The following is an 18880-nucleotide window of genomic DNA, read 5'->3' on the forward strand; positions in this document are numbered from 1 at the left end:
CAAGACACTGTGGAACATATTATTCATCAAATCAGGATGTAGTTCTCATATATTTTCATCCTCTGCTTTACAGAGGGTGAGATGGAAGTGCAAATCTGCATCTGTTCATCTCCATATGCGTCTTTCCGCTGACTTTCTTGGAATTAATGCTGCCTCTTTATATCACTTCACACTGTATAATGCAACTGAATGTCAGTTTTTACTAAACTGATGGAGGAAAAATGTGAACATTTGAAGTTTGTGGCCAACTGAGATTTTTTCTGAAGACGTCCAAGTCCATTAAAGTTGTCTCAAAGTTTTTAGGAAGCTATGACTGAAAAAAGTTTTTAAAAATGTTTTTAAAAAATGTTACAAAATTCTTTCTTCACTGGACAATTTATATATTAGGATAAACAAGGAATAGTCAACTGATCTTTTGAGTCAAATTTTGTCAAAACTGTTCATTTTGTTCTTAATGTATCATTACATCCAGTCAGAGTAAGTCCATTATATAAGAAAACCACATAACAGCAGGCAAACACCACGGCAATAATTCCTGTGTTATATCATCTCTTGTTGTAATTCAACTAACAAGACAAAGAGTGAAATAATAATAAACGTGTTAAACACTTCAGATAAAATAAACCTTATGTAACATCAGGGTCATAAATACTCACATACCTTCTGAACATTGCAGAACACCTTCGACTGAGACAATAAAGTGTTGTTGCAGAAATATGTTACGAATGTTATGAGTCCTTCTTCAATTCATTTTTAATCAGTGATGCTTTGTCCTGTGTCTCCTGAAGGAGAACTGAACAGAAAAAAACAGACTAAACCAAAAAACTTTTGTCGTATCTCTATGATGGAGATGAAAAATGGATGAAAGTGTGTTAGAGTGTTGACAACTAAAAGATAACAGGAGATTCATTATTTTAAATCTGCTGCAGCCCTCAAATGTCATCTCCAAATTCCAAACATACAAGATTTTAATAGACAAACTCCAAAGGAAAGGCATAAAGAGAGAAGATTTAACATTCTGCTCACGGCTGAAAGCACTAATAAGTAATTAATTATGAGACTAGTGAAACGTTGTAAGAAACACTATGTAATCCGAAACCCAGTGAAAGCTGGTGGAGGGTAAGGCAAATTGTGTCCTCGCTTCGTACCCACACTGCAATGCCTCACCAGAGATTATTGAACAAAACAAAACTAAGGAGACAAATGAATATTCATGATATGACATTTGCAAGAAGCTCATCATGAAGGCAGCCAGTGGCTCTGCATTTAAATGGGCAGAACTCAAACATCACTGCAAATGGTGAAACTCTGTGGTAACCCTCCAGGGAGTCTAGATGTGTTTGAACTTGAATTGTAGAAATAAAGTGCCAATTATCCCTCTAATTGGGAGTAACAAAGCTGGTTGCCCGTTGTGCTTGGTCCCATGTTTGCTGCGTATCTTTAAATCTCCAATTTAAAGGCTCTAATGAGTTCAATTAATTGAGAATGAGAGGAGTGATTTGGGAGTCACAGCCTGCTGTTTGGAGCTGTAAGCCCAAGGGAATGAGGTGTTAACCTAATGCTGGCGCATAGTACAAACAGATATCCTCACCAACACTCAACAACAATATTTTTAAATCACATCTTTGTGTTTTTTATGTTAACATGTGCTCTTCAAAACTCTCTAATCTCTAGTGTTAATAACAGGCAATTTTCCTTTAATTACACACAAGTATAAAACTCATAAACACACACCTTTCCTTGAAGGCAAATGGAAAATCTGACGTCACATTTTACACATGCTAATTTTAGCCATGGCTGTAGAGAAGGTGAGGTCAGCCTGTCATTTGGTCTACTACTTTGACTAAAATATCTCAACAACTATTGAATGAACTGCTCTGGTCATCCTCCAACTTTTCCTCCAGCACCCTGAGATTTTTGTTTAATGTCTTAACGACTATGGTGTGGATTGTGGTGAAAGCTGGTATCATTTATATCCTCAAAATAAACTGTAATCACTTTGGTCACATCCACTGAGCATCACCATGAGATCAAATCTGCAAAATTAATTATATTCCCATCAGCCTCAGCTGTACTTTGCATTCAGTGCTAATTAGCAGATGTTAGCATGCTACCATGCTAAGCTAAAATGGTGAACATGTTAAACATGTTATCATTCCTACTAATCATCGCTATGTAAGTCGTTAGTAGGTATGTTAGCAGGATGACCTCAGAATACAGGACAAAGCACCACTCTGCCCATACCGCCTCACACAGCCACTAGCATATCTGCAGACTCTCAGACTTGCTTTCGAAATCTAGAAATCTGCTGTCCTGTCTCGTGTGTGACGTGTGTTGAGTTGCCACGCCAACTTGCTCTTGAGGAATTACTGCAATTCCTACTAATCTTCTTTTGCAACTCTTAGATTTCCTGATGAAACACTTTATAGACACTCTGAGGTAGAATATTTCATTCATTACAAGCATCTGGAATGGGGCAGTTGAATTTTTGAAAGGTGACAAGATCAGTAAGCTATATTTAGTGTTGGGAAACTGGACACAGACTTCAAGGATTAACACAAGTAGAATTTATTTGTGTGTGCATAGCAAGTGTGTGAGGCAAAAATCAACCTGCTGATCTTCCATCTAGATTTCCCCAGACATTTATCTGACAGAAGCCTAAAGATGTCAATCACGTTTCGGCGAGTATTTGACAGGCAGAAAGACTTTTGGAAAATCATCTTGCCCTGCGCCCCGACTTTGTCCTTCTTACTTTTTTGGCGCTCACAGCAAATGCAAAAAAAAAAACACATGCAATTGGAGAGAGAATCAGTCAACATTATCTCTGGACTGAGCTGATGTAGTAATGTGCAGGACAGTGGTTTCACAGATCTGTGACTAAGCCTGCTGTGCGTCTCTCAGCAGCGCTCCATTCAGCCTGATAAATGGACAAGAAAAAACCAACCATAAAACCATATACACAGACTCTTGTTCAGCTGCATGCAGTACACAGGTAAGAAAGGAAAAATCTATTTGTATTCAGTTAAATCAAAATATTTCAATCAACCACTTTTTTTTTTCCTGAGACTGGATGTTTCATCACTTAGATGAGTAGATGGACATATTTGCTACTTAAGTACATTTGCTTCTATCTCAGTAGGAGGACAAGCATGGATCTATTTTAACTGATGACTATAGTCCACTGTTGTCTTTAGAGGGGTTAACCTTGGATTCAAAAGATAACATCTAATCTAATTCTTTCATTCGCTGCTGGAAGTTCATGGCCTCTACTCTACACATGAATCTGGAGGTGAATCAAAAGGATGGATTTGGTCTTAATACCTCACAGTTTCTTTCGATTTCCAATGGTAACAAAAGACACAAAATATTTAACTTGAATGCAACAGAAATTATCAAAAGTAGAATCTTTAAAGTTCAGGTTTGGTAAATAAGCTCATTTATTTGCTTGTTTGTTTTTGCTTTAAACCTGCGTTAATTAATCAGTTATAATAATAATGATAATTATTTTGCTACTCTAAACACCACAACAAACTGTAAACACAGCACTGACACTGGAATTCACTTATGTCACATTTTTGGCCGCCTGGCAAATCTAAATCCAATATCCACTCTGCTTTTAGCCCTAATTTGGTCTCCACCAGCTCCTTAGGGAAATATCTGTCTCTTAAGCTGCTAAATGCTCCACAATGATCATCAGCTATAGCTCTCCGCAGAGCTGAGGGGAACTGCAGATCATATTATCACTTGATCCATTTTGATACAGAAATATTGATTAGAGCAGCTTTAAAATCTAACTAGACTGTCATATGAAGTTTGTAAAAGTGGAACTCCTGCCTGAATGTAGAGAAACACATATATTCCATTTGGATCAGTATCCTCATGATCCCTACATCTAATCTTTAAATCTAAATTTAAATCTCTGGTTGAAACAGGCTTAAACTACCATGAATGTAATTTGCAGGGGGTATTATTTCTATAAATACCATACACAGATTACAATCAGATAAAACACCACATGAATTAGTTGCCCAGACAGTAATGAATTCTGAAGAACACAACTTTCAATAAGAGGGAAAATGGAATCACCACCCTAGTCCTTTATTTAAAGTTAACAGCAATGCACTAGTGTTAAATGCAGCTCAAAGAAACTGTATTGTGTCCTCAGGGCACCTAGTCAATATAGCTACTCCACTCTCCTCTAATGTCTACGCTAAGAAAATTAAGAAAATGTAAAGGGAAATTCATGAATCTGGACTTGAATCAAATCCACCTAATTATCTTCATCTAAGTTCAATGACATGTTTGAGGGGAAATCATCTCATTAAAAACAGCCTGACAGCTGATTTAACAGTGGATGAAACAGACACAACAGCTCTGTATCAGAACACACTTAACATCTTTAAATCCAAGTCATACGGAAGCTTTTATAAACAAATGTGAAAAAAGTACATATCCACCTACGTAATGAAATATCTAGTTGTTACTTGATTGAAATTCCATCTCTGATGCATCTTACAGACAGCTCCTCCAATTCCCAGTCTAATTTGGTGAACATCAGAGAGGTATCCGGAAACAGAGCATGACAGATGTTTAACTACTCTGTAGACCTATGTGCAATGTAGGAAAGACAAGCAAAGCACTGAGAAGCGTGGGATATGACTTCTGGTATGGTTAACATTTCTACTGGGATTTAAATTACAAAGATGATGATGAGGAGGAGGAAGATGTCTGTGAAGAAGTAGGAAGTTTCAGCTCAGCTGCAAACATTGTACTGCAACTGTGTTTAATGCTGCGTCAGGATGCTGTGAAATCACTTAACACTGCATGGCTGTCATACTGCTGAAAAGCCATTACTGCAATGATCAACCTCATAAAAGCCACCATCAACTCTCAGGGCAGGCAGGCTGAGCAATATGATGATATACAGTAAGTTGACCACATGCACAATTTATCACAGAGAGCTTGGTGTTACATGACAACAATAATAAGAGCTGAAATTGTGTGTATTAAGACTTTGATAAATATGTTTTGTCAAGGTTACTGCCCATGTGCAGTCAATTTGAGAACTAACTTTTCCTAGTAAAGCAGAAAAGATCACTATGTTCTTAAAGCAGCTTTAATTAATACGTACATATCAACAACAGATCACATAACTAAGAGGTGCCTTGTAATGATGAACTCACAAGAAATGATTCCCTGACTGCAGTTCCCCACAGCCCTGCTGCGAATTCTTTAGCATCTTTCAGCTCATTTACTTTGGTTTTACAGCCCTCAGCTTTACTGCTTTGAGTCACTGTCATCACCCTAGTCAACAACATTTTGGGCCACAGCAGCACACAGCTGTTTTCAGCAAAAAAAAAGAGCCACTATGCACTAAGTTCTTAGCCACAGCAACAGCAGAAACACAATGTTTGCTACTAATATTTCATTCAGAAGTTTGTGAAGACTAAAAGTTTGTTCAGCTTCATGCTAACAGACAAAAATTAGTTACTGCAAGCATATGAAGACACCAAGCTAAGTTTAGGTGCTATATGCTATCACTACATAGCTAACATTAGCAATAACAGCTGTTAACTTACCAGTCTAAAAGAATAATTGCAAGTTCAGCATCAAACTTCATTCCTTTACTCGCCAGGAGGAAACCTCTTGCCTTGTAATGCAACATTGGCTGAGGGTCTTCATAAGTAAACAGCTAATACTAATGTTGGCTGTGTAGCGATTGCAGAAAACTTACATATAGCACCTTTATGATTGGAATGAAAAATGTTTTTGACCATGTGACATACAATGTATAGCATACAAAAAATCATATTGGATATTTCCAAATGTTTCTTTTTGAGAGATGCTCAGAGGGATTTACCTTTTGGATAGAAACAAACCTTCACTGGATATGGAGAATATAGATTTTGAGTTAATAAACCATCAAACCAAGATGACTGGAGCTCTGCCTTTCTTTAAAATTGTGAGTTATTGTGAGTGGAAACAAGGTGAATAATGAATATTTGAACAGAGTCTAAATATTCTACTTGACTGGCTTTTCAAGAGGTATTGAAGGTTGAGGCTGCCACTACAACAAGTCCAATTACCACTAACAAAAGATGTACAAATGTGGATTTCATGTTGGGATAATGAATCATAACTGGGATGACAACTATGATACATTTCTACAAATAACCACAGGCTAATGTAAGCTGTTCAGCCTTTCCTTGGCTTCATAGTTTCTACAAAATCATCACCAAAAAAAATCACACCAGACAAGTGTGGAGTTTGTGAAATCTCAATCACATCTCTGCTGCAGTGGAAGCAGGAAGACAGAGACAAATGGAGCCAGTTTTCACTCCAGCAGTTCAACTTCTGTCATACTCTTGTAACCTAAGACAAAGACATGGAAACTCATCACATTTTCTTGTACCAAAACAAGCCTGGAGGACCTAATAGCACCATGTCTCAAGCATGACAACTATGCAGTTTCCTCACCAGCCCTCCCCCCCTTTTTATGCCTCATTGTCTCGTTCCCCCCTCTTCCCCTGCCTTGTTTTCTCCTGATAACCCCCGTCTCTTCTCATGCGGTCTCACCCCTATCTCAATCTTCCACCGTCACACACTCCATCATTCTAGCCTGCTTTATTCACCACCTACCCTCCTTCCTCTATTAGGTGAGGTGCTGGAGACGAGACATTGGCTGCTCTATACAATGGCCTCTGTATTCACATTGCTGTTTACCTGTCTGCAGACAGCCCACACCGCATTTAGCGAAGCAGCCCTCTACACTGGGGGGACAAAAAACCTCACATTCACAGAGGTCCCTTTGTTCCTCTGTAGACTGTGCATACCTGAGCATCTGCATGTAGGATTTGTTACAATTGAATGCAAATTAGCTGGTTCAAGAGACTGGAGCAATATATAAAACTAGAATTACAGCCTCGCAGCTGTATGCCTCCATCAACCAGTCAAGTTGCAGAAAATATCGTCACAATCTTCCCTTCTGTTCCTGAGTTATAGGTTTGAATAACGTCCTGACCTTTGACCATTTGGACAAAAAATGTCACCACTTTGTCAGTTTATCCTATTTTACATTTGGAATAATTGGCATTCTTGAGTTATGGACAAAAACATGTTTCATGAGGTCACAGTGACCTTGACCTTTGACCTTAGACCAACCAGATTCTAATCAGTTTAACCTTGAGTCCAAGTGAACATTTGTGTCAAATTTGAAGAAATTCCCTTAAGGTGTTACTGAGGTATCGTGTTTACGAGAAGGTGACAGAGGGACAAATTAAAAATATAATGGTCGGTCACAGAGGCATAACAAAGGAGGAGCATGAATGTGCATTCATCTTACATCTGCTTTAAAGAAGTGGACATGTACTGTAAGTCAGATAGAAATATAGGTGCAGCCAGGAAGTATCAAGACATGATATGTGATATATCCCTTATTATTAAAGTGCTGACTTTCAGCTTTAAGAACACATTCAGTTCACATCCATAGTGGATGTTCAAAGTGTAATCCTTTTTTTACCCTTTGGGGGTTTGGATAAAAAAAAAAGGCTCAAATTTGTTCACAGTTCATTGAATGAGGATGTAAACACTCAAATTAAAGCTGAACATCAGCACTTTAACCTCCTAAATCACTGTTTCATTTTAAATCTAATCCTCTGGGCTACAGAGCCAAAACTATCCAGGTACATGCAGGCTGAACTGTTAATGCACTTACATGATAATGAATAAGCCAATGCACATAAATAAGACAGCTTTCAAAGATGTGTGTGTTATATTAGTTTTGCAGGTATGGAAATATTTGTGCATACGTAAGGGGAAAATGCTGCAATTTTCCCTGTAGCACTGTACGTGTAGGCGTGTGTGTTGCCATTTGTGTATACTGTAGGAGCAGATAGATAGGAAAACCCACGCACTGGGGTTCAGGACAAATTGGCTGCCTTTTCGTCTCTGCTCCTCTTTAATTACACAGTCCTGAAACGCAGGGACTACCTACCTACCAACCAAACACTGCAGAAGGAGATATCAACAGCGCCGTTTATCATGCAGAGTGCCGACAAAAGTGGGACAGCTAAAATTTTGTCTCTCTGCTCGATTCTCGCTCTCAGAATAGACACTCTGCCCACATCATCAAGGGTACTTCTGTTAGGATGTCAGTAGGGGATTCTGGGATAGAAATGGATGATGAGGTTGTACCGAGGAAGTACAGTAATAGGTTACAAATGCCTGTCAAAAATTACTACCAGTACAGTGCTGTAAAAAAAGTAGGATAGTGAGATGTTATTCACTGCTTTGGCTTTAATCCAGCTCTAGAAATATTGTACTGTACTTGAAATAAAACAGTGAATGTCAGACCACTACCACTATTTTTGTGTTCTCATCCATACTGTGTAAACAGAGTTAAGACTTGCAGCTTTTTTCATACAAAGCCCATCAGTTTTCAGACAAAGCATCGGGACAATGATCCCAAATGTACAGACAAGGTAACTAAGTAATTTTTTTGACTGATTGGTCACCTCAGTCCAACTGATGATGTGAACAGTGAACAAAACAAGCAAAAATCGAGGATGGATGCAATGGGTCATAGACTTCACTGACTGCAAAGGACTTGCAACAAATGTTAAATCTGATGACTTTACTGAAGTTCATGTTAACTTTAACTAATTACTTTCTGTTCCCAAAAACTGGGGGACTATGTATTAAAAAGGCTACAACTCCTACACTGTCCATCTGCTCTAGATGTAAATGCCCTCAAATTAAAACTGAATGAGAGTCAGAAATTGAAAGTCACAGTTTTCCTTAAATCCACAGTCCCAGACAACATAGACTTAGGAAATAATAAAAAATGTGCTACTGTCCTAATGTTGCTAACTGCACTGTATGTAGCCCTGATGTAAGTAATAAACTGACAGTTACATTAAAGTGACAGTTTAACTTACATAGTGATATTAAGTCTGATAAGAATCAGCAGCATTTTACATGATGAAGTCCCGAAGCGATATAAGTGAGCGACGGACCACAAACTGTTCCACTCAGGTCAGACTTTTCTCTAAAACTGTTTTGTTGGTGGTGGTGTATTTTTATAAATTCGTGTGAAGCAACTGTAGCTTTTTCCTTTCTTGTTAAGAGTCAAAGTTATAGTTCACTAGCATGATGATACTGTAATGAAGTAGAAGCAAGGTCTGCACAAACACATGAGCTGGAAGAAGGAGGAAGCTGAACTTGCGGCTCCATATATATTTTAATGATTAAGTATCTCTCCTGTTTCATTTGCCCATGCTCTTTGATAAATGGAGGAAATAAGCCATGAGAATGAACTTCTACTGTCACAATTTTCCACATAAGTGAAAATGAAAGGATGCAGGAAATGGATGCATAGAAAAATGATGAAGAGAAAAGGAAATATCTAAATATTCATATTATGTATATATGTGTCTTTATCAACCTCTTCCATTTTCTTAGAGCAATAACACTGATATATTGGAGCTGCTCAAACATTTGCATACACACCATTTAGCATCACTACCGCCACAGACATCTCACTAAAAAGAAGAAAACAATGTGGGCAAGAGAAAAGGGAGACAAAGCAGCAGATATTTCTTCTCTCAGCTCCGCCTGTGCCACCTGGGGCAGCAATCAACAACCTTTCCACTGCCTATTAGATACTGCTCTCAATACAATCAGCATCCACTAAGGCATGTGCACAAGTTCAACGTTGCACATTAGTTGTTTGTGCCTTCTGTGTGTGTGGGGTTTTGTGTGTTTCTGTTGTGCTGAGTCTGTTTCTGTCACAGACATATTTCACACTCTCACCCCACAGCATAAGGAGGATAACTCATCGAGATAAGCACTTTAAAATTCATTAGGGGTGGCCTCATGGGGAAACACACCCAGCTGAGGCTGAGCAGAAAGCTTTGCAATGTGTCAGTGGTTAATATTTTCTTTTGGGGAGGTGACAAGGTGCCAGTGAAAATCACCAGGCCACAGCAGCACTGTACGGTTTCATGCAAATATTTATGCACATTCCTCACTCCTTGCTCCATATACAGTATCAATAACATTTGTTTTGACTTTGTCCAAGTAATAAGGTGAAAGACAGAAGGAGCAGGGAGTGATGCAGAGGCACACAGATAAAGAGATGGGGGGAGGTAAAAATGATGAGAGGAGGTGGTTTTGATGCAGACAGAAAGAGGTATATTTGGACAAAGCAAAAAAAAAAAATCTAAAAACAACAACAAAAAAAGTACAGCACAGAAAAGAGCAAAAGGGCAAGAGCTATCAGCAGCAAAAAGAAAATGGAGGAAGCAAAATGGGGGGAGCTACAAGGCAGAGATTTGACTTTACCTTCAGCAGGGTTGATAGCTCCTGGTAAGCTGTCCCATGGGAGGGTCCAGGCAGGGCAAGGATGAGGAGCGAAGACTGCCTCTATGCCATTTTCCTGAGGGAGGAACACACAAGCACACACACAAATACACAGGTTACCATAGAAACCCCTCTACAGCCTTGAGGTTCTGTGGTCCAAATGGCTGTAATGAAGCGATTTAAAGAGAGCTGCTCTTGAACAAGCCCTTTGTTACCTTGCTCACACTGATCTGAGACTATACCTGCTAGTGCACTTATTACTCTCTCAAGAGAGAACAAATGTTTCACCAGTCCAGTACATACTCCTGCACATCCAATACATTTTAAAGAAATACTGAGGAAAGTGAAAATTGAGGCAGACAGCGTAAAGCCCTTTTCCTTTTCTGTCTCTCTCTTTAATGATAAGAGGGTTAGAACAATAAATAGCTGCTTTGAGACAGCCTATAAAGGCAGGGAGATGGTGTAGAGTCATTACTGTCAAAACAAATACATTTTATGAAGTCTCTTTAGGAAAAATCTTTCTGGAAAGTTGCATGTTTTCCTTCACATGAATGGTCATCCTAATTACTACTGATAACAGGTTCTGCACAGCTACTAATGAACATGATGAGGTGTATCATGCAGGCAAAATATCACTCACATTATTCTTAATTTCGAAGGTATAGTGACATTTGACAATAACTTTCTCTCTCTTTTGGTTGAAACTTCACTACTACACCAGCATGGTGTCTTATGTAAGTATTTCAATGTAGTAATAACACTGGTACTTTTTTTCAAATAATGTGCATTTCTATTTGGTTATCACTAAAACCCTGTGATTGTTGCAATGGATTATTTCATGAATACTGAACTTTAAAAAACACAACCATCTACACAGTATTATAGAGGTGCAGTGGTATTGCTAAATTCTTGTCAGTATACCTCATGTCACATCATATTGTCTATTCACTACAACATACAATATATAAATAATCTGAAGATATACACTGAGAGACTAGGACAATATGAACACCTGTATGATGTAATGCAATGCAATACAATACAACACCCCTGCAATATACACTATTTTACTGAAAATACTTTGTTTGCTGCTACTACAGCAGCTACAGCATACTGGGACTGTACTGTGTGGTGCTGTGTTACATTACAGTATATCAAAATACTGTGTTCTAATATTTTGTCTAGTTTACATTTACATCATGACATAATGCAATCCAACACAAGAGTACCATAAACTACAGCCTCAAAATGACCTCAGAGAGAAGTAAGCACCTTTTTGACACAGTGTGAAAAACACTTTATATCCTATATATTAGAGAGTTGCTCTCTTGAGATTTATTGCACTGAACCTGGAGGGGCTTTAATCTTTGTCAGTCACTGGCACACAAGGTATATTTCAGAAAGTAGATGAAGTAAAGCTGGGCTTTTGAAAAAGCCTGAATTAATTTAACTTAAACAAGTGATTCAGTTTTAAGTTAATGTAGCCATGATCCACAATGACTATTACTGATTTAACTACAATGTAAAAGCACAAAAGTTGACTGTGCTTTACATTTATATACACCTGATCTCTATATACAGTATAAAGTAAGTAGATTTGTATGAATTGATCCAATCATTAATATACTTATGACAACAATAAAACGATATGAGAATGAGCCTGAAAGCTTGTGTGCAGGATGTAAGATCAAGTTAATCTGCCACACAAGCAGCAACAGTAGGGTCCAAACGATCAGCATCACGCCTGTGTTGGATAGGTCACAATTTCAAAATCCATCTGTTTTTGTTGCCCAAAGAGGATAACAGAGTAGAAATCAGTGGCTAAAACGGGACGTTCAGTTGGACCAAGAGTAAGTATATAAGCGGGATATACTGTATACACAATAGATGGGTAGTCTCTGGACACAAGTTTCCACAGGAACAGACACAGAGACATTCAGTAATCCCAGCTCTCCTGTTCTCCCAGCTGAAATTCCTGGACCTATTTTTACAGCTATCTTAGATTAGGCTGTTGCAACTGTAACAGTGAGAGACCTGTCAATCAAGTAGGAAGTTATAGAGGACAGATTTCAATCACCAAGGCATTCTGGTGTGGGGGTTGCCCTTTTGTTTACATTTAGTTCACAGGTTGTGTGTCTACACCTCATTGCACAGGCAGTTTGACTGGCATGCATCAGTGTGTGTTAAGTGAAGTGAGAAAGAGGCCGAGTTTATGAGCCGTTCATATTGTGGATAGTGTGGCGAGATGAGCCCGGTGCCTCTGGTTAGCAGCAGTGAAGGATCGCGTGTCACTGTGTCAGACGACAGACCTCTCTGTCTCTATGTGCCTGCCTTGGCAGACACACAGTCACATATGAGGACGTATGGAAACACACACAGGCACCTTGGCCAAGACAACACAACAGCTGCACCGCAGACATGATGGTGGCGACACGCAGCCATTCTTGTAATCCCTCTAGGCTAAAAAAAAAAAAAAAAGAATGGTGGCCATTGTGTGCATGTCTGTGTGTGTGTGCACACATTCCTCTCAGTTTTAATGTCTGATTTCAACCTGCCATGAAAACTGTCATTTGAACACATCTGTGCCTAGCTAAATTTCATCCGGCAACATGGTGCGTTTAAGACACATCGCATCCTGACCACCCAGCTCACTCATTCAACCTCCCCAAAACCCTCTTTTACTGCTCTCTCCCTTTGCTCGCATCCTGTCACTTAATATCACATTGTTATAGACACTTGGCCAGCAGGAAATCACAGAAATATCTGCTGAGAGAGCAGAGCAACACGGCCAAGAGAACAGTCTTAAGGCTCAGTGGTGAGAGGTTAGTCAGGGCTGAGGAGACAGTCTCCTTTTAAACAGCTGGGCATGTTTAGCTGAAAAAGCTGGTCCAAAAACGAAAATGTTGCGGGGGCAAATATTTGGTGTGCTATGGAGCTAAGAAAGCTATAAATGTGTGTGACTGTGTGTGTCTTGCCAATGCTTGCTGAGGGAACTACATTCAAAGAGTGTGGACACATTATGCTAATACTGTGTGCTGTCTTGTCTCTTTACACCAAGATTTTCAGCCATTACTAGGAGCTACTTAGTCTAGCTATAAAACATTGTTTTGTTTTGGACTGGATTCATTGTTTTTATTGCCCCTGAAATGAGGATAAGCTGAATGTGCGCGGTCTGCACTATTGCAAGTGGCAACAGGATCCACTGAGAATACTGAAGTGAGCATTTTAAAATGTACTGAGGGCAGTAAAAAAAAGTTACAGTTATAAACAGATTGTTATGTTTTTAAGAAAGGTCAGTTTTTTGTTAGTTTGTCTTGACTGATAAATACACTGTCATACAAACAACCTGATGAGGAGAAAATCATGTGTACAGATAAGCGTCCTAAAACCTTTTAACAGCCCACTTAAAATGTTAATCCTGTGACTGAAAGCACTTAACGTTTAAGCACTGGCAGAAAGAGGGAAATTTCAACAATTAAGAAAGTCTGCCAGAAGCCAAAACATTAACTTAGAGCTACACTCCTGAAGGCACAATCAGCTGAAAATGGAGGCATGAAATTACAGGGATAATGGTTAACAACCAGTTGGAGCCTCCACACCGTCTCTCTGTGCTGTGAAGGGGCAGTAGGGAGACGGCTTCTTCAGTTTACTGTCTGTATATGTGTGTGTTAAAGCAAATATTTTTAGGGAAAGACAGAGAGATAAATAAGTAAAGAGATGTAATGATTTACTTTAAGTTTAGTCATCGTGGGCCTGGGGCCACCAACAAATGGCTGTGTGGTCATCTCCTGGTTTTCTTCTTGCTCCAGGAGGTTAGCTGGGTTGTCCTCTGCTGACGGCCTCAGGGTTCCGGACGTGGAAACCTGAAGGATGGAGAGAGACATCCCACAAGCCTCAGCTGCTCGGAGGACCCCAGGTACCTCCTGAACACGGCTGTACCAACGCAGCAGGTGAGGGAGCCGGCTTAGGGTGCTCGCAGCGTGGCCTCGGAGGGAACACTATCAAAGACAATAAGAGGAATGGAGGAGAGAAGGAAAAGAAAACAATGAGATATTGATTAAGTGACTCATCGGACGTGTCATCTCCAGCAGAGCGAGATGTCAGGTTCCACCAGAATTCATTCATCGTGCTGGCGGACAGACATGCACACGAGGGGCAGGCAGGGAAAAAACATCAAAACATCGTTGGCAGGCGGGGAGGTGTGAGGACACAAACAGAGACGTGATCAGAGAAGCAGTGTCACTGTGTGCGACTGTGTGTGGAAGACAGAAGAAAGAGAGAGGGACGCCGACAGAGAGGGAGAAGGGGCTCTCTGCAGTACGTCAAGTGGGTGGAGTGGAAAGGATCCGCCGTAGCTGCATGTGTCGTGAACAGTGATGGCCGTTAAGAGGAGACACGCTAGGCTGAGTGTGAAACTGGAAACCACTGGAGCACAGCTGACTACTAAAAGCCTCATTGTGAGAACTTGAGTTCATTCCCACAGTTGAGGAATGGCTGGGAGAGACGGCTGAAGGGTGAAATGGGGGTTGAGATCCACTCCACTGACTGACAGTGCAGCATTCCTGATCAATAACAATATACCACTGAACTAAAGAGCCGTGCTGCACTCCGCTGCAGTTACTTTAATTGCTGCTACCAACTTTACTTGTAAAGTATGCAATCATTATGTGTAATGAATATTCAGAAAATGTTCCTGAGCTTTTGAAGTCTTGCATAAAAACTCTTAAAGTTAAGAGTTTTAAGGTCAAAATAAAACCCTGCCAATTCTTAATCTGTTGCAGAGAGAAACACGTTCCCAAACTCCAGTCATTGAAATGCATTTCAACCTGCTGCATTTGAATAGAAACTCTCCCATACACTGTTATCACTCTTTGCCAGGTGGCTCTAGACCACCTTTGAGAGCAAAACCTGTGCCAAGTCTGATGCAGTGAGTCTTCTTAACTCAAGTTTCTGCCTGGATGGATCTGAAAGGAGCTGGATGTACTGTCTGCTCACCCTGACCAGAGTGTCAAAACCAAAAGTCATGCATAATTTGACAAGTCATCATAATAAGGGCATTTAAAAAAGGCCAGTAAATACATGGGGGTTCTGTAGCCTGAATGGCACCATCTATATCGTGACATCAGATCTAAGTCTAAGTCATATGTTCTACTGTTTATGTTGAGAGACAAAGCCTTGTATGGCTACACATGACCGCTCATGGCACAATGAAGGGAATTTTGCTTACAGTAAATGTTGTAAAGATCATATTGTGTCAAAACAATGGAAATATTACACTTATACAGGACACATACTCAGGGTTCCCACACCTTCAAATCAAAACCAAGGACTTTTCAAGGACTTTCTATAATGAGGGACAATTCCCTCTTTTTTAAAATAAAGAGAACTAGCAGGCTGTCCAGAAGCTCACAGACAACAATTAAAAAGAGAGAGAGGCTTGAAAGTGTGAACACATCTTTTTGGGCACTGTTTGGTCATGTATTGAGTGACACATTGCATATTTACTGACATTAAATAACAAATATATGTATAAAAATCTAAAGAACTTCAATGTCTATTTTTTTTCAGAATATGTACATTCAAGCACTTTTACACCATATTCAAAAACTTTCAAGGCCTTGGTTTTAAAGGATATCAAGGACCTGTGGGAGGGATGCATACTAAAATTTAATGAGCGTCTGACGTGTATTCATGGATCCAAATTATAACTTAAGGCAGTAATAAGAGCAGGGTCCTCAGCCACAAGGGTTCATTACTGACAACACTCTCACACATAAATCATAAACTCCAAGGCCCTTACCAGGTACTGATAGATGCATGGCAGCAGCACCACATCAGTCAGAGTGAAGTACAGTCCTTCAGCAAACACATGCTCCAGTGGAGGGAGGTCTGTGGTCTTCACTTTCCTGATCTCAGAGTTCTCTCTGGTGGTCACAGCTGGAACTGAATCCACAGACAGCTTGGCCAATGCAGCCCTGAGCTCAAGTCCATCACAGACCTGAGTTGACTGTCCAGGTTCAGACTCACTGTCCACATCCCCTCGGCCTTCGGGGGACTCATTCTTTTCATTCTGTCTCTGCTCTTGGAGCTTCTGCCTCCGTATTTTGTCATCATTGTGGACTTTGACAGGCTCGGCCAGCCTTTGCTCCAGGGTGAGGATGGAGAGAGGAAGCTGCTGATATTGATTTGTGGGATTTTCTGAGGTGTTCTTCCACAGCAGAGGGGATACCAATTTCACACAGCCTGGTCCACTTGCTCACCTGAGAGCGAGGGAAGAAAAAGATTTTTAAGGTCAAATACAGCACTGTCTTTAAATTGAAAGACACCAGTGGTAAATGTTATGTTGAGGTCAGTCTGATCTGCCGACACAAAGCCCGATTAACATGCTGTGACAAAACTTTTTTATCAATATGTTGTTCGGCCATTACAGTAAAGTAAAAGTAACTCTGTGCTGAAACCTTGTCAGAAGACCATGTGAAAGAGAAGCAGTGTAACCACAGAGGGCTTGAAATTTCATCAGCCAAGGAGGAAGTACAGAGCTGAGAACCACTGATGACTTGAACAATAAGTATTGGTAATGCTTAATTAATTAAAGGTCCTTGTTACCTCCACCAAGGAGGTTATGTGTTTGCCAGTGTCTGTTTGTTTGTCAGTAGAATTATGCAAAAAGTTCTGGACTGATTTGTACCAAACCTGGTGGAGGGCCTCCCTGGAGGACCAGGGGTGAACCCATTAAATTAAAAATTTGGTGGCAGATATGACAAATAAATAATTTATGTTATCAGACTACTTCCTTATTCATTTTATTTTTCCATCATAAGAGATAAACAGAAGTGTAGGATTGTTTGGTCTTGGCAGAGATATGCACTCTACTGAGCGCCACTGGAGGTTTCCTAATTCCTCCTGAGAAGGTTCTGGTGAGGAATCGTTTGGCATCAAATTTCAGTAAATATCGAGACTAAGACGTGAGGCAGTTATTGCAGTTTTGCTTGATTTTCTAGGTTTACATATGCAGTTGTAGATTTCCAGAGGAAATGCTCTTTTGTGACTAATTAATTAATTTGTCATTTATTACTGGAAGGTTTATTCTTCATATATGTTGAATTACAGGGTTGCAAATTAACCTGTACTGAACATAGACTAGCTCTGATGAATTTACTGCTGCATATCAGATCCATTTAATGAAATTACAGGAGCCTGTTACAATCAAGTATTTCTGAAATTTTGCCTGACTGACACTGACATAACAGCATTAAGCCAGGAGACACACTGAACCAGTCAGCATAGTTTCCTGTCACATGTCAGGCACTATGTTTCTACAGTATGACAGGGGGTACACAACAGAGAAACATGTTTCAATCAATCAATATGTATACAGTCCTGTCACGTCTGTACACAATGAGAGGCTGAGTCAACTCTCTGCATGACCTCTAATAAGCTTAGCTCTCACAATAAAGTTGTTCCTGATGTTACATGTGATGCTGAAGTTTTGACCATATAAAGCTGCCCCTCTCTTCCACATGCACACTGCAAGGAGGTGAAGTTGTACAATCAACACCAACTCTATAACTGATGCTAAATGCCAGTGGAAATCACTCAGGCACTTTCTACCTCCTTTGTGAGAGCTGGTGATTTGTTTCCCTGCTATCCACTGACCTCAGCACAGGCCTTCAGGCATGTCTTCTTGAAGCCCAGCAGTGCCAGCACATCATTTCTTGAAGGGTCAGCCTCTAAGGTCTTGTTGATGATATGTCTCAGGACCACTGCCAGTCCAGCCCTGCAGAGCCGCCCTGTCTCATCCAGAACAGTAGGTAGACGGCAGCCCTTCACCAGCTGGGGCAGATCCTCCGGCTGGATGTCAGACACATCCACAGACTCTGGGAGATGACTCTTCAGCGACCGGGGGCTGACAGGTTTGGTGGAGACCAGAAAAACTTTGAAAGACTTGCACTCGCAGTACGACAAGAGAAACAGGACGATGGAGGTGTGCAGCGAAAGACGCGGCTCCTCACTTTGGGAATAAACTCCTAAATAGAGGGAGGGTTGCTGCTGCTGCTGCTGCTGCTCTTCGTCCGTGTGCTTCATTGTAAATAACGTTGCAACTGTGGAGTCGACACACAGGGAGGTTAACAAGCTATTAGCTTTGAATATATGTGTACCACTGTGTTTTAAAGGAATGGCAGCTGGGACGTGTAACGCTATTATACACTTTTGTATCCGGCGCTTAAAATGACATTAATAGATACTCACAACAGCTCTAGAAACGTACGCATACACAACAGCAGTTTCAACAGAACCACGTTGTTGTGATCCCGCTTCCTAAGACAGTGGTGCTTCTTCTTTCCCTATGCTAAAGCTAAAATAGCTCCACAGCGCCATCACCTGTCTGCTGTCAAAACTTCCCCGTCAATACTAATGGAAATATGGTGTATATCAAAACACTATATTAATTTTAATTATATTATATATAAATATTTGATGTGTGTACACACATATATATATAATAGACTTTTAAAAGTCG

General features: G+C 40.1%; 1 protein-coding gene across 1 annotated transcript in view; it reads right to left on the minus strand.

The window, feature by feature from the left end:
- The window catches only part of gstcd (glutathione S-transferase, C-terminal domain containing), a 48706-nt gene extending 29985 nt beyond the window's left edge, over positions 1 to 18721 (minus strand). The window contains 6 exon segments of the mRNA XM_051070590.1: positions 10342 to 10435; positions 14091 to 14357; positions 16160 to 16558; positions 16560 to 16619; positions 18016 to 18461; positions 18610 to 18721. Of these exon segments, the coding sequence (XP_050926547.1) occupies positions 10342 to 10435; positions 14091 to 14357; positions 16160 to 16558; positions 16560 to 16619; positions 18016 to 18444 (1249 nt within the window). The 5' untranslated portion in view covers positions 18445 to 18461; positions 18610 to 18721.
- Between the last annotated feature and the right edge of the window lie 159 nt (positions 18722 to 18880).

The sequence above is a fragment of the Lates calcarifer genome, linkage group LG5 (genome assembly GCF_001640805.2).
Source record: "Lates calcarifer isolate ASB-BC8 linkage group LG5, TLL_Latcal_v3, whole genome shotgun sequence".
Lineage (NCBI taxonomy): Eukaryota > Metazoa > Chordata > Actinopteri > Centropomidae > Lates > Lates calcarifer.